Raw genomic sequence first — 15839 nt, 5'->3', positions numbered from 1 at the left:
CGATTCCACAATACATTCTAGAGCAGGGATGGCGAACCTATGGCATGCGTGCCACTTAGGGCACGCGAGATGATTTTGCATGGCACGCGAATGTTTCATTTTGAATAGAAAAAGAAATTACTATTTTATATATTATACCTGTAAAAATTTTTTTTTTACAAATTTATATATACTTACTTTAGTACTTACTTGTATATAATATAAAAAAATAATGATGACATAGCCATGCGTATTTTCTTCGGTTTTTCATATTATGTTTACCAATCGATGCGCAAACGGAACGACGAAATTCATGCATAAATGACAAATCGCATTGTATAAAAAATACCAAGCAAATCTTTTACGTTTAATGTAAATATAGAACTGCATAAGACGGTCCTTAAGATCGGGCAATTAAAAATAAAAATATTCAATCAACAATCCTTATAAAATTAATTATCGGCAGTCATTCAAATATAATAACTGATTGTTATTTTGACTCAAACATAATATATAAAAATGGAAAACCGTTCAGTGATGGAGAATATAATATGAAAGAAGAGTGGTGCAAATGCTTCCACGATCTCTTTTAGAGAGGACATTCCACGATGTCTTTTGAAAACAGGACAAAAATATTCAAAGAATAAAAGATATATATGCCTTCGGCTAGAAATACGGTGACAGATATAATACCAAGAACCCAATTGTAATTTTTAAACTTTTTTAAATGGAATTCTTAAAAACTATTTTTTTCTCCATGAAAAACTGCTTGGCACGTCGGACAGTCAAAAAATATTATTTGGGAAATTTTGGCACGCGTTAGTAAAAAGGTTCGCCATCCCTGTTCTAGAGGTTGATTTCAAAATATATTTCAATGGTTTAGAATGCACTAATCATGACAATATAATATAATGTTATATTTTTTTTCTCCTGTACAGCTTTGCAAAAAATACATAGCCAATCTAACAATATCAATTTAATTTTGAAGTGAATTTTTGTTACAAGTGTGAATCCTGCTGATCTATGACGAAAAACCCTCATAATTAATTTACTATATAAACTAAATATAACTCAATGGTATTTATCTTTGGTTAGCAACCGCTCAAATTATTTCAGTTCGAATTATTCCAGAAATAGTAAATAATTATATATATACATGTATGTATTATAACCAAGGATCATGAGGAAGTGGCTACCCCAACGGAAGAGCCCCAGAGGCCGTCCAATAAGGAGATGGGCTGACGCCGTAGAAGTGGACTGGCTTCATATAGGAAGACCCGGTAACTGGAGAAGTGTGGCGAGAGACCGGAGTGAGTGGAGAGCGGTTGTGGAGGAGGCCAAATCCCACCCTGGGATGTAGTGCCGAGGAAGAAGAAGAAGACGAAAAATATATGTATTATAAGAAAGAAAATAAAACTAATATTGCAGACGCAAACCAGTAAATTAATTAGTTTGTATTAGTATTAGTTTGTCTTAATATTAACAGAATATGGCAACACAAAATAGTTTTTGAAAAACCAATAGTTGTCAGTATACAATCAATTTTAATAATCATCATCATCAACCTGAATCTATAGCAGACATGGTAAAATGCGGCTCTTCGTTGGATTAAATGTGGCTCCCAATATCTCTTGATATAAATATAGTAAGTAGATATAGAGTACAAGATGCGCGTATTCAATTTGTATTTATGTTTTTAATACTACGTGAGAACGTGACTATGGTGTGGCTCTTTATACCTATATATGAACATCCAGAATATGGATCTCATTGCCCATCTTTGATCTATACCCTGCTGTATGAATGGATCTCCAAACTGATTCCACTTCTCTCGGTGCTGTGCGTTGCGTTGCCACGTACTTTCGCAGAATTTAACCATTTCATCGATCCAGTGGCCTCTAGGTCTACCTTGCGGGCGTTTTGTACCTCTTGGGTACCACTGGATGACTAGATTTATCCAGCAATTGTCCTTTCTTCGGGCTATGTGTCTAACCCATTTCCATTTGAGGTTTTTAGCGAACTCTATTACATCGCAAACCCTTTATTAATAATATATTCAGATATAGTTAATTTTATATCCACATGAGTGTACTAATAATTTACGTATCTGATAAAGTAGGGTAAAAAAAACAAAATCAATGTGTTCACCACGCGCAGATAGTCATTTACAACGTTTTTATTAGCTCTTATTCTTGTTTGTACGGTGGTTATTTATCCAGTATAAGTCTTGCAATCGATTTTTAACTAACTTCTCGACTAGCTGGACAATTGAAATTTTTAGAATATATCGTAACACGATGCCAATGCATTTTTTTAATACGTTTAGCTATCTTTAAGTAGAATTGAATTCATTTTCTGTTTTGTACTCTGTTTTGTATGAAAAGTTATTTCAACACCATTATTGGTTACTAGGGGTCTGGGGTCCTAGCAACTAAATTATTAATATATACGTGCGTTACTATGGAAATCAATATGACATGTCAAAATGACATTTCAGTATTATTTCTATCAAGTACAAATCTTTTTGATCGTTTAAGCTAGTCAAGTCAAGTTTATACGATTCAACAGAAAATTTAAAAACGTTGTATATGAAAATTTCTTTTTATCTTGTAATTATTTTATTTTACTTTTCTGTTATGTTTATGCAACGAAATCCCTTCTTTTACAGGCCTAAATACCAAAGCTGGACATTTATCTTATTTTTCTTTTATTTCTTGGCATCAACTCATTGCTGTAAGAGCGTAACAATTATCTTGTTTAATTCTTCAGATAACTACACATTGTAACCAGATAGTATTGCATAAAAGAATAAAATACCATACGACTAATAATTCCTTTGTCACAAGGTCGGTACTAAAACAGCGTGCCAGAAATAAATTTCCTTAAACACATGCTAATGTAATAAATAACAAATTCTCTACCGAATTCGCCGGTGCCTTCGTCCGGCTCTGTACATGAGCACAAGGCCGCATTCAGATAATATACAAAGATTTTATTATGTATCTTATAATGAATATTTACAGAATGAAAATATAACTTTATCAAAACCATTTTGAGATAAATGGGTCGGAGTGCTGGATCTTATCAAAAAAATATAAGATGAACTGAATAGCTTTTAATGGAAGATATTTAAAAGGGTCTGATCTGATAAAGATGACAATTAGCGAGGAAGATGCAACCACGAACTACATGCGTTGTATATTAATCACACTTGAAAGTAGGGCGACTCCTTATTGCATAAAATAAATATAATAATATGAAGAATAGAAGACATGCAACCACCCAACTGACTCCAGTTCATTATAATGCAATTGCTAACTAACCAAGTCGGTTACCTCCATTTTAACTTGTACTATATTTAAGTTGATTCTGCTTCTCTAACTATCTAGTTTTTCTTTTGTATATGTTTGTTCATAAGCTTAGTATCAACCCCACCTCCGATTACAAATAAAATACTATTAAACCAGATTTTGATTGCAAGATTAGTGGTTGAGTCGATTATAATCCCAATCCCATCCTTAAACCCGCAAAAATATGTCATACCTACAATCCTTATTATTATTGTCATCCAGGCACTTAACAATCACGGGTCATCAGTTTTACCGTGATCTAAAACTTAAGTGTCAACTTGCTATAGTGTGGCCGTCGTTTAAGCAAGAACTCAATAGGAGACTCCGTACGAAGTCAGTAAATCAGAACATCTATTAAAGCCGTGTTACCGGCACAGGGTGTTTGATCATTCACCCAAACGTCATAATCATCCATATTAACCCAAATGTAATAGTGAGAGTGACATTCCAAAACTATTTACCTACTAGTCCGTGAGTGCATAACCCGGGACCAGTTCCAGTGCGCGCCAGCCTTCTCAACATCAAAGGTTAGTGCCTGGTGGTCTCATGTAAATCGCCCCCTCCCTCAGATCCGGAATCCACAAACATCCTTCAAAATTACAGTGTACAAAAGCTCAACCAGTTAGTTATATTGATCAGCCGCTATTTTTTATATTTTTCGACTAATTTTAAACATTTTTTTTTAATTTAAAAGACTTTTAGGTGTTTTTGTTTCACTATTCGCCTTTATTATTATTAAGTGATATGTTTGGAAAAAGAAAATATTGCGATTATCTCAAAAGTATGGATTATAGAAGTAACCGACATTAAAACTAATTACCGCATGAATTGAAAGGGTATCCGGTAGGAGGATATCTCTCTATCCTTGGCCACTCGTACCAGATCTCCAACGCCTTGGACATGGCGCCACTTACGGAGGCAGAAAAGAAGCTACATTTCTCCGCATTATCCGCTGAAGTTAATCATACTTTTCATTATGGAAAATATGCCCGAAGTATGCAGCCATCCTACACTTCTTGATAGTAGCTATGGTATATGGGTTTATTGATTCTTCATACACTTTCATTGGTAATGCGATCAGCCCATGAAATTCTTATCGTACGCTGACACAGCCACAACTTGAAAACATCTAGCTTTCTGAAAGGGGTCTAGGACAATTCGGCGCCGGGACAACTGGGTGCCACGCAATCGAATGAACATTAAAAATATAAGTATATTTATTATTATTATGTATATTTAAATTATTATATTAGTATTTATTACATGGTGAGAATTTAAATATAAACACGTAGATAATGATTTATTTGTGGATATGTTTAGGTTCCAACGAGAATAGAGTTCTTTTATTTTTATATAAAACCTCAGGCATGATAATTCTCAATTCCCAATAAAAAAAAAACAATATATCAAGAGCAAAATGAATTAAAACTACTCACTAGTAGATATAAACTGCTTCGTATTCCACGTCTACTTTCTGTATAAAATCGTAACGAGCGTCTATTTATTTCATTCGACAGAACGGCACCTAATGGTCCTGGCGCCCAATTGTCTCATTCGCTCTGAAAGTGCATTACTTTAACATAATAATTATAGACGTCCAACTTCGTAAACATATTAATGGAATCTTAAAATAAATAACCTCAACTCACATTTCTATGAAAATGGAGTTAAAGTTTTGCAACATTATCAAAAACCTTAGACTATAGATACATCTAGACGCAACCCATTGCATTGCTAAATGAAGCTGCGTGCCGTGCGTTTGGTTTGTGGGAGAGCGAACGCAATCGTACACAAACGTTTGAGACTATAGAACATAGTGCGCGCCCGAAGTGCTCGCACTATACGCTCAGAATTAAAATATATTTTTCCATTTTTTTACGTCATATAGTATTTTTTAGCGGTCAAAATTCAACCATTAGGTGAAGATATCCATAATTTAGGTTATTTTAAAGAAACACTAGGTCACTGATATTAAAATATATAATAATATACAAATAAATAATCACGAACATGTATCAACTTACCTATGAAACGTAATACCATCTTCTTGCTTATCAGTACGGTTACCACATTTTAATACAACACACAAAACCATCTTTTCTACTTAATTAACTAAAAATATTTACCACTGACTTTATGTTTAACACAAAAATATCAATTTTAGAAACACGCGCTCGCAGGTTATCGACGCTTAGCTATGCAACAAACTAAGATTTGGCGGCGACACCACAGAAAATCATTTCACACACCTGTAAACCTTTTATCTTACTCTAGCGCGTGTCGCAGAGATTATAAGGGTGCCGAATACTTTCTCACTCGCTCTCACTCAACAATTAGTTCGTATAAACAACTATAAATAACGACAACGTAATCAGTCCTGATCATTAGTGAATTAAATGATTTATGTACAACTATAAATTTATAATGTTTTTTTTATAATTTTAACTTTTATAATGTTTTACTTTATTATATCTTAATTCACCACTACTTCATTGTCATATTATATTTTTGTAGATTGGTTGCGCTTTTTATAGTGGACTGTAATAATTGATTTTGATGGAATGATTATAATAGTGGAGTTGGATTCTACAGAGGTTATATTCGCATGCCAGGCACTGACCTTTTATGCTGTTAATGATCTTGCTTCGTGGTTTGGCTGCACTATTTTAACTCACACGGTATTATTTGTTGGGTCACCCGATGCGTGGCACGTGATGTTCAAAGGTTGTTTAGACTGTACCTAAGTGTGTATTGCAACAATACCAATAGTGAGGGCTGCGCGGCTGGCCAATGCACTCCCTAGAGATATAGACATTTTTAGTGCTGCATTATGTATTTTGTTTTTAAAATTCTCTTTTATTGTTTAATTCGTATTTTTCTTGAATTATTGTTGTTTTTTATTTTATTTCTTTTGCTATGAAATTATTGTATACTTTGTTTTTTTTCTTTACTAAGTTGATTTAACTGTACTTTTTATTGTAAAGGTCATGTTGTGAACGTCTTGAAATAATAATTTGTTATGTGCTCAATGCGTCTTTTTTAAATAAATAAAAATACTAAGGATTTGAGGTAAGACGAAAATATAGGGATGAGGGCGACCATAATTGGCCCAACCAACAGCTAAACTTCTTAGGTTGCAAGTTATAAGGTATAAGGTTCATAAGGCGTCTGGTCTTCCAATACTGAGGATTTGAGGTAGGAGGGAAATATAAGGATGCGGGCCACCATAATTATTTCGAGCTTTTTATCCTGATAACTTAATATAATTATATAATATATTTCATTCAGTCGTTCAAGGCACACCTTATTGTTCCCATACACATTTTCTGGTATAATATTGAGTAGGGTAACAGAGATAAAAGATTTGGGTGTATTGTATGATGCAAAGTTCATTTTCAATCAGCATATTCTTAACATCAGTACTAGATCTAACAAAATGCTTGGTTTTGTTATGAGGGTTTCAAAATCATTCGAAAACGTCCGAGTGCTACGTACATTATACGTATCATTTGTGTTGAGTATTCTTGAATATGCCAGCATTATTTGGAGTCCTAATAGGTCCATCCACACAATTAAGTTGGATCGAGTCCACAATAGATTTCTTAGATTTCTCTACTTAAGAACATACGGGTTCTTTCCTTATGATAATGACAATAAAATGAATTTCCCGACTCGTTTTCTTCTGGGTATGCTATCAATGCAATCCCTGTTTACCCGAAGAGTGATTGTTCTTTTAAAGCATTTCTTTTTACTTCTTCGTGGGTTCATTTACAATCCGTATATACTGGCAAATATTAATTTTCATGTTCCCACCAATATCACTCGTAGCTCCACGGTCTTCAAGATACCTCGACGCAGGACAGATGTTATGTTTCATGATGCTGTGTATCGTGCAATTAGCTTATTTGATGGCACCATAAAGGTTAATTTGTTTTTTATTAACTATATTATAATGTTTGTGGACGTATTAAATAGGTTAAATTTCTAATTGTATATATTATCATATTTTTTTAATATTTACACATGCTGTCTTTTCCACTTTCTTGTTACTCGTATATTAGTTGTTATTTGTAATTAAGATATTTTTATATATTTGTATTTATTATGTATTATGGCGCATTGGCCAATAGCTGTAATGCCGTAATACTCTTTTTATAAATAAATAAAATAAATAAATAATGTTACGTTATTTATTTGAAGAGGGCAGTAAGTGTGCATAATGTATTTGAGATTCAATTCAATTAGTTGAATTAATTTATTATTGATATATAAAAAAACAATTGTTTTAAGAAACTTGACGATTCAAAACATTACCTCTAATCAATCTATTAATCAAGTGAACTCATACGGAAGTCAGACTTTCCTTCTGTTTTACTGCCGCGACCATCACGGCACTAATAAATTACTCATGGGACATAAATTTTAATTGGGAAGCAGAGAGAAAAGCAGCAATCTCGAGATGTGTGCCGGTTCGACGTACTTACTAGCCCCTACAAATGGCACTGAGATAAATTTATTTCACATCGACATGGACAATCAATCGATTGTTTTTTTCGTTTAAAAAATCTCAATAACATTTTAATCTTAACGGCCCACATGCTCAGCGTAGGTCAAAATGGAGCTTTTATGGTATTTTCAGAGCATAGCCCTGGACTTTACTTAAACGTTGTAGATAATCTATTTATATAATTTTGAAGCCTTATTGTCCTTTATATTTATTTTAAACATTTAATGACTGCATAAAGTATTTTTCTTACATAAAATAGTATTCTTTTAAACCTCTCGCTCTAATTTTTTAGAATATAGTCATATTTCAGTACATCCATGTGCAGTGGTGTTAAGATTTATTAGATTTATTAATTTTTCAACGCATTTTCAAAACCATTAGTAAAATTTATGTCGAAATTATTATAGTGAAATATTTTCAATAAAAAAATATATTGATAATCTCTGTGATCCCAAATTTGACAAGAATTAGGCATTTTATTATTCAAAAATGGGCACGATTAACACATTTGAAGATAATTCTAAAGATACTCATTATAAGCGATGTTTTTCACCATTCGAATTTGATAAACATCATACGAATAATGTTTGCTTTATAATAATTATTGACCAAATTAATTTGATTGAAAAAATGTACTATAACCAATCGAAAAAATCTTTTTTTGAAAAAAGTAAGACAACCCGCAGGAATCGAACCTGCATCTCTCCAGGTATCGCGCTTGCCGCGCATAGACCACTTTTTTAAAGCTGTCATACTAATTACGACAAATTTTAACTATTGGCTCTTATAATACTCTCTGAAGCGCTTAAATTGAGCTACGATTGGCAAGAATAAGAAATTATATAGAAAAAAAACAAACTATGTGACATGTCATCAACGACTGCCCTATACTAGAAAAGGAGCTATGGACTCTCAGGACTCGATGTAGACAGCATAATGATGAAATTGACCTCCAAAAGCCTCACGAAGTACTAAGCAATAGAACAACACAAGAACACTATACAAAATATTTAATCCTGGCCATAAAGAAAATTAAAGATATAAATGGATGAACCTAATTAGCCCCACATCAATGCAACTCACCCACCCAACCACCTTGTATGAAAAATCAAGGGCATGGTTATTAATATAAAAAATGTATGTAATACGTGTAGTGTGTGTAATGAGTTAAGTTTGTATAATATTTCTGATAATTATGCACAGTGAGTGTAATGTGTATCTAATTATTATTATAATACAATATTTTAAATTATTTTACAATAATAATTAGAAATATAACTTAATAAGCAATTTTGTATTAGGATAAGATAGATTATAGAACAATGGAAAAAGATACTCGTCGTTTGACATTTCTTTCGCAAATATCTTGAAAGTTCCTGAGATACATTTCACTCCGATTCTCGAGCATTTTCCTTTGAGAAAAGGTCAATTGTATTGATTTTCCTCAGATATCGAATCCCCAATTAGTAGTTCATTTCATCGGAAAGCCATTATCTTTTTTCGAATTTTACTTCCAGGAAAAGTTTAATTGGCTAAGAACGTAATAAATTATATTCTACTAATAACCCTACATTCTTAATAAATTAATATAAAATGTTTATTCTCAATATGCGAATACATAGAATATAATTATAATATCGAGAGTGCCAAACTTAAAAGGTGTTTAGGGCGTTAGTATGAAAATGAGTTAGCTATGGGGTGAAAATAATTTCTTTAATGGTGTTAACTACCTACCAACTCTTGGTGTAAAAACGTTCTTATTTTTTTTACGCTAAAACAGTTTATTATACACTAAAACAGTAATTTTTTACATACAAAAATTATAACAAAATTTCTTTCTTGCATTGATTGTGTTTTTTTTGAGGTTTTAGCCAACTCTATAACTGACATGTAATGCTCTAAAAGGGAGCATTGACAAAAGCAGACGGAAACGTCATAATTTGTTAGCATTTCAATAGATAGATACCATAGATAGATACTCGTAGCTAGGGTTTTTTCAAGGCGGTTTCATAGGCCCAGGCTGAAATCAAATTATCAATACCTGATGCGGATAGAAGAAATGTTTTCTCAGCCGGCACAATTTTCATTTGACTAGCATCAAGTAGAGTAGTTTGCGTGCCAAAGCCCTGAAAGAAACCTCGATAGTAAATGCGAAGTATCCATAAAGCCATCTAGAAAAAAATTACAAGATAAAAAGATCTTTTTATATACAACGTTTTTAAATATTCCGTTGAATTATTATGCTCAATATGCTCAAACTTGTACTTGATATGAAGTAAATAAAAAACAAACAAATATAGAATACTGAAATGTCATTTTCACATTTCATTTTGACTTCCATAGTAACGCACGTATATATTAAAAAATTTGTTGCTAGGACCCCAGACCCCTAGCAACCAATAATAGTCTTTTACTTTTTACGGATTTTTCTGAAATAACTTTCCATACAAAACATACAAATCAATTCTGCTTAAAAATGGCTAAAAGTATTCAAAGAATGCATTGGCATCGTGTTCTGATATATTCTAGAAGTTTCAAATGTCTGGCTAGTCGGATAGTTAGTTAAAAATCGATTGCAAGATCTGTACTGCACAAACAGACATATAAGCTAATAAAAAAGTTGTAAAATAGATAGATACTTATGAGACACGTTCGTTCTTAAATGTAAAAGTGAAAAGATCATAATATCATTATAAACCTGTACATCATAGACTAATATACTCTCGTATATTCTGCCGTGTAAATATTAATTAGAAGTGTAAAATAATTATGCATTATACAAAATAAAAACCATCAAAAATGCCCACGTATGTTTCCTTCATAAAGACTCATCTAAATATCACATATACACAATTAGAGTTGGGTATTTCCCGAGAAAATCTCAATCTCGAGATTCGGGATTTCCCAAAATGATGAAATTTTGAATTCTTGAAATTTTTATTCGGGATATTTAAAAAAAAACCTGTAAAAATCCTAAAATCAGTGTAAAAACAAACAAATTCCAAAAATTTATGTAAGAAGACAAACAAAATAGATGTAGGAAAACAGAAATAATTCAAAACATTACTTATTAAAATAAAATTTCAAAAAACACAGACTGTCAATCGCTGCGTCTGACAATCGCGTACGCTTTTAAGACTCAAAATTCCCTAATTTTGCAAAGATTGCGCTCATTTTGAGTCGACGTTGGCTTAATTGTGTTGAATGCCCCGATCAGTCTGTGAACGTTTTGTGTTTTCTGTCCACTTTTTTCAATTAATATTTGATAATAAAGAAATCCCGACTCCCGAGAAAAGATTCTCGAGATTCGGGATGGAAAATTTCGAAAATTTGGGATTGATAAACATATTCCCGACACTTTCGGGATGGATATTTTATCAATTTTTATGGAAAATATAACAGAAAAAACACTTTTAATAACAAATAACTACATTAGAAATAAACTGAGTTTGAATGAAGTTTGATTTATACCCATGTGTAGGTTGCCGATTCATTTTATTTTTTCACATGAATTATTAAAAATGAGAAAGATTGGAAAAAAACAATGCTTCGCACTTTTAACAAAGTAATTCCACCATGATCTCATACGTTTTACGGCAGTTTCATATTTGGCTGGCTAATTAGATTTATGAAGCGAAAAGGCCATAAGTACACCATGATTTGCTTTACTATTTTAAATCTCGCTAACCCATTCGTTAAGTATTTACTATCAGAAACAGTAATCTCATATTAAATTCACATTATTGTTTATATTAAAATATTATTTTCTTCATAAAACTTATGTATTTCCAAGATTGAACGTATACAATATTAACAATAAATGTCTTAAATAATGTTATTTGTAAATATAAAAATGTTATGTTAACAATGGAAAAAATGCCAATCCCGGGACTAGTCCCGGGATCCCAGGATTGTCAAATTGTAATCCCGAAATCCCGGGATCAGAATTTTGGGTCGGGATTGGATTCCCTAGTTATGACTATATTTTGTGATAAATCATATATTATCATGGATATAGTCAAAACAATGGTCAAAAGACAAATACTTGGAACATTATTATTCGTATAGATATTTAAATAATGCAATCTGTAAGTTTTCTGGGTCTAAACTTCAATTTTGAACCAACCCCTAACTTTGCGAAATAGTAGAGTGGATACTTTAAGGGTTGAACTATGAGGAAGTCAACATAATCTGTAAAACACGAACTTTTTACTAAAAGGAGCATCTTATTTTAACTTTACTTGGCGTAAACTTTTTTTCAATAGTCTAATAAATTTGCAAAATGGGTCACGTAGGAAACCCTTCGTATACAGGGCATTGCAAATAAGATATCCTGTTTCTTCTCGGAATTTTCACCAGAATATTTTTTACCTTTTCTTTCATAAATGATTATCTTTATACCTAAAGTATGTAAATATGGTTTAATATATTTAAAAATCATGAATTTATTCCGAAAATTTTACATTGTTTGCTTCTATTATAATAAAAATGTATACATAATTTTTCGTAACATCGTTTATAGAAATTCTTCCTAATAGAAAAAAATGCACCGACCTATTTCATCGGTGTTGGATTAATATCATATAATTACAAGATAAAAAAAACTTTTTATATACAACGTTTTTAAATTTTCTGTTGAATTACTATGCTCAATATGCTCAATATGCTCAACCTTGTACTTGATATGAAGTAAATAAAAAACAAACAAACAAACAAATATAGAATACAGAAATGTCATTTTGATTTTCATAGTAACGCACGTATATATTAATAATTTAGTTGCTAGGACCACCCACTTAGCAACCAATATTAGTGGATTGGATTTCGGATTTCTTCCGAAATAACTTTTCATACAAAGCAGAATTAACTGAAAATGAATTCAATTCTACTTAGAGATGGCTAAAAGTATTAAAAGAATGCATTGTCATCGTGTTCTGATATATTCTAAAAGTTTCAAATGTCTAACTAGTCGGGAAGTTAGTTAAAAATCGATTGCAAGATTTGTACCGGACAAACAACCACGTTGTAATAAATAGTCACTTTTATAAACCGTTTTTTTATTCAAAGAATTAGGGCACTGAATTCACCATGATTTAAAACACAAAGGCCGATTGCCAACATTAACACAATATGATAAGCATTTCTTGTAAGGACTATTAGTTAAATTCGTTGTAATTAAGTCCTGCCAGGCATCGTATTTTTTTGTTAACATTTTTTCTGGTAGGTATTGATGTGTTTTCAAAATTATGTTTTTGAAAAATATTGCATGGAGAAACCACGTTTTTAATATAATTTTTAATGTTTTATTAAATCAGAATTATCAGTATTGCAACAGTTTGCATTGACATAAGTAGGTATTGACGAAATAAATACGGAAATGGTATACTTTTCTTATACTTACTCACTTTGTCGTGATTATATTTAATTATTTGTGTATACGGTTTCTTTTTTGATGAATTAATAAATTTATTTTAAATATCAGAGTAATATTTTCTCCTACACTAGATGTTGAAGTTATTCCATCAAAGTAACAACACGCCTTTACGTGGCATTTTTTTCTTTTTTTTATACTAAAATACCAAAAATATTACTGAAAAACTCTATGCTTGCACTCGAAATAAAATGCATCGCAATAAATTGTGATTCCAGCAAGATTTTGACTATAAAAATGACTACTTAAGGTCTGTCTGTGTGTACACAGAAAACAGGAAAAAAGCCAAAATATAAGTACCTACATAATATGGATAATGTAAATAGTTTAAATCAAAATAACTCACCACCATGTTGCGGATGGGCCTCTGATCCTTTCGCTCTCCTAATTATTATCAGCTGACTTTTCCGATGTCGTCCATTTTGTTTTCATTCGATTCCGGTGGCGCACAAAATGGCCGCCCCGCCAGTCAAAATGGCGGCGCGACTCCCATCATGGCCGCTCGACATCCGGCGCGGGAACTTTAAGAACCCCGTGTGAAAAATGGCGGCCTCCCGCTCTTATTCGGTTCGTTTAAACTGTGGAAAGAAAAATAAAACCACGTAAGTATGATTGATTACGGAATTGTAGCGCGCACGTGAGTCGCGTGATGAACTTGACAATTTGCATTTCGTTTAACCCTTAAAACACCGCACTGACTTACATTAAGTTAAAAACTGTTATTATTATTTTAATTAATAATATAGTTACTGTATTAATTTGTTAAAATTTGCATGATATAACTTATCACATATTATAATCATTAATCCTAAAAGCAATTAATCATTCAACTTACATATACCTACCTAGGTATAGGTTATCCCAAAGTGTAAATTACCTAACCTGCTATTAGTCATACCAACTGTATTTAACCAAATTGCTTATAATATACATAAATTACGGATGACTGTTGTTAAGGTGATACATCAGTGAAACGGAAAATATTTTTCAACTATAGGCGTGACGAAATTGTGGACTCGCTCGCATTCTGAGAGAGAACGTCGAGCTGAAAACGCGTCACTTTGTTTCGTGATGGCGACGGGCGTATTAATTCTTAAATCGTTTAAAGATGACTAAAAACGTTACCCATTTACTTTAAAAAGAAAACATGTAAATGGATATATTGTTATTGTTACTAATAGAATAATAAACAGAACATAAAATGGACGCGACCCGCAATCCGCGCATCGCCTAGCCACGATCTTTTTAGGCCGTGCCTTAACTGAGGTACAACCAGCGCTCGAAATGGAAAAGTTTACGAACCGGAGCGCTCGAAAATTTTCTGAAGATATTTAGAAAGTTATCAAACACTATGTGAATTTTAAAAAAATAAGTGTGTTAGATTTTCTATTATATGGCTTATCTAGCTCAAATGGTCAAATATATTTTTCTACGAGACAAAGCGATAATTTTACCGATTTTATGAACCAGAACGGAGCTCCGGTGCGCTCCGGTCCATTTCGAGCCCTGGCTACAACCTTAATATATTATTAACCAATTGAAGTATGTAGGTACTTAGCTACGAGTATTATAAATAGCTATTTTCTGGATCGACTAAATTCAGAGAATATTACAAAGAAATACAAATTTAGGTTAAACTTCATTCAAAAAATGTATAAAAAACTGTCCTGATGATGTTGCCAACTGAATGGTTGCCAACGTTTTTTAAGGCATGACCCTCTTTTATAATAGAAAGAATACTTAAAGAGGGAAAAAAGTCCCTAAGACTACGATGGACGGGACATGTGGAGAGAATGTCTGAAGTTAGAGAGCCAAGGATCATGACGAAGTGGCTACCCCAACGGAAGAGACCCAGAGGCCGACCAAGAAGGAGATGGGCTTCATATAGGAAGACCCGGTAACTGGAGAAGTGTGGCGAGAGACCGGAGTGAGTGGAGAGCGGTTGGGGAGGAGGCCAAATCCCACCCCGGGATGTAGCGCCGTGGAAGAAGAAGAAGACTTAAAGAAAATAAAAATATTCAAAAAATCTCAATCATAAAAAATTTGCTTCTGCTGTTTATTAGTGATACTGTATTTACTGTATATATATGTATGTACTGTATATATTTACTGTATAGATGGATGCATTTGATGAAATTGTTCGCAGAGTAAAGCTAGGCTGGAGTGCTTTTGGCCGCCTGAATAATAGAATAATGTCTTCCAAAGTGACCTTCCACTGTGCCTAAAGTGCAAAGTATTCAACCAGTGTGTGCTTCCCGTAATCACATATGCGTGTCAAATATTGACCCTAAGTAAAAGAAAAATCCAGAAACTTAGAGTAGCACAACGCGGTATGGAGAGGTGCATGCTAGGCATAACGCGAAAGGACAAACAGAAGAATGAGTGGATACGGAAGCAGACAAGGATTTGCGATGTGATAGAGTTGATTAAAAACCTCAAATGAAAATGGTCTGGACATATTATAACCAGAAGAAGAGACAATCGTTGGTTGAATTTAGTCATTCAGTAGTATTCAAGAGGTACAAAACGTCCGCAACTTAGACCTAGAGGTCGCTGGATCGCAAAGGACTGA

The 15839-nt window shown here is 32.8% G+C and overlaps 1 protein-coding gene across 1 annotated transcript in view; it reads right to left on the bottom strand.

Moving 5' to 3' along the window:
* Positions 1–15839, bottom strand: part of LOC147075289 (multiple PDZ domain protein-like) — a 665568-nt gene that overhangs the window by 564775 nt on the left and 84954 nt on the right. Inside the window, exon 2 of the mRNA XM_085942916.1 lies at positions 13614–13845. Coding sequence (XP_085799042.1) covers positions 13614–13619 — 6 coding nt within the window. The 5' untranslated portion in view covers positions 13620–13845. The remainder of the gene's footprint in view (positions 1–13613; positions 13846–15839) is intronic.

This window comes from Rhyacophila brunnea, unplaced genomic scaffold (genome assembly GCF_057557595.1).
Source record: "Rhyacophila brunnea isolate RB1 unplaced genomic scaffold, BYU_Rbru_1.0 scaffold_15, whole genome shotgun sequence".
NCBI lineage: Eukaryota > Metazoa > Arthropoda > Insecta > Trichoptera > Rhyacophilidae > Rhyacophila > Rhyacophila brunnea.
This window is presented reverse-complemented; position numbering and strand designations above follow the sequence as displayed.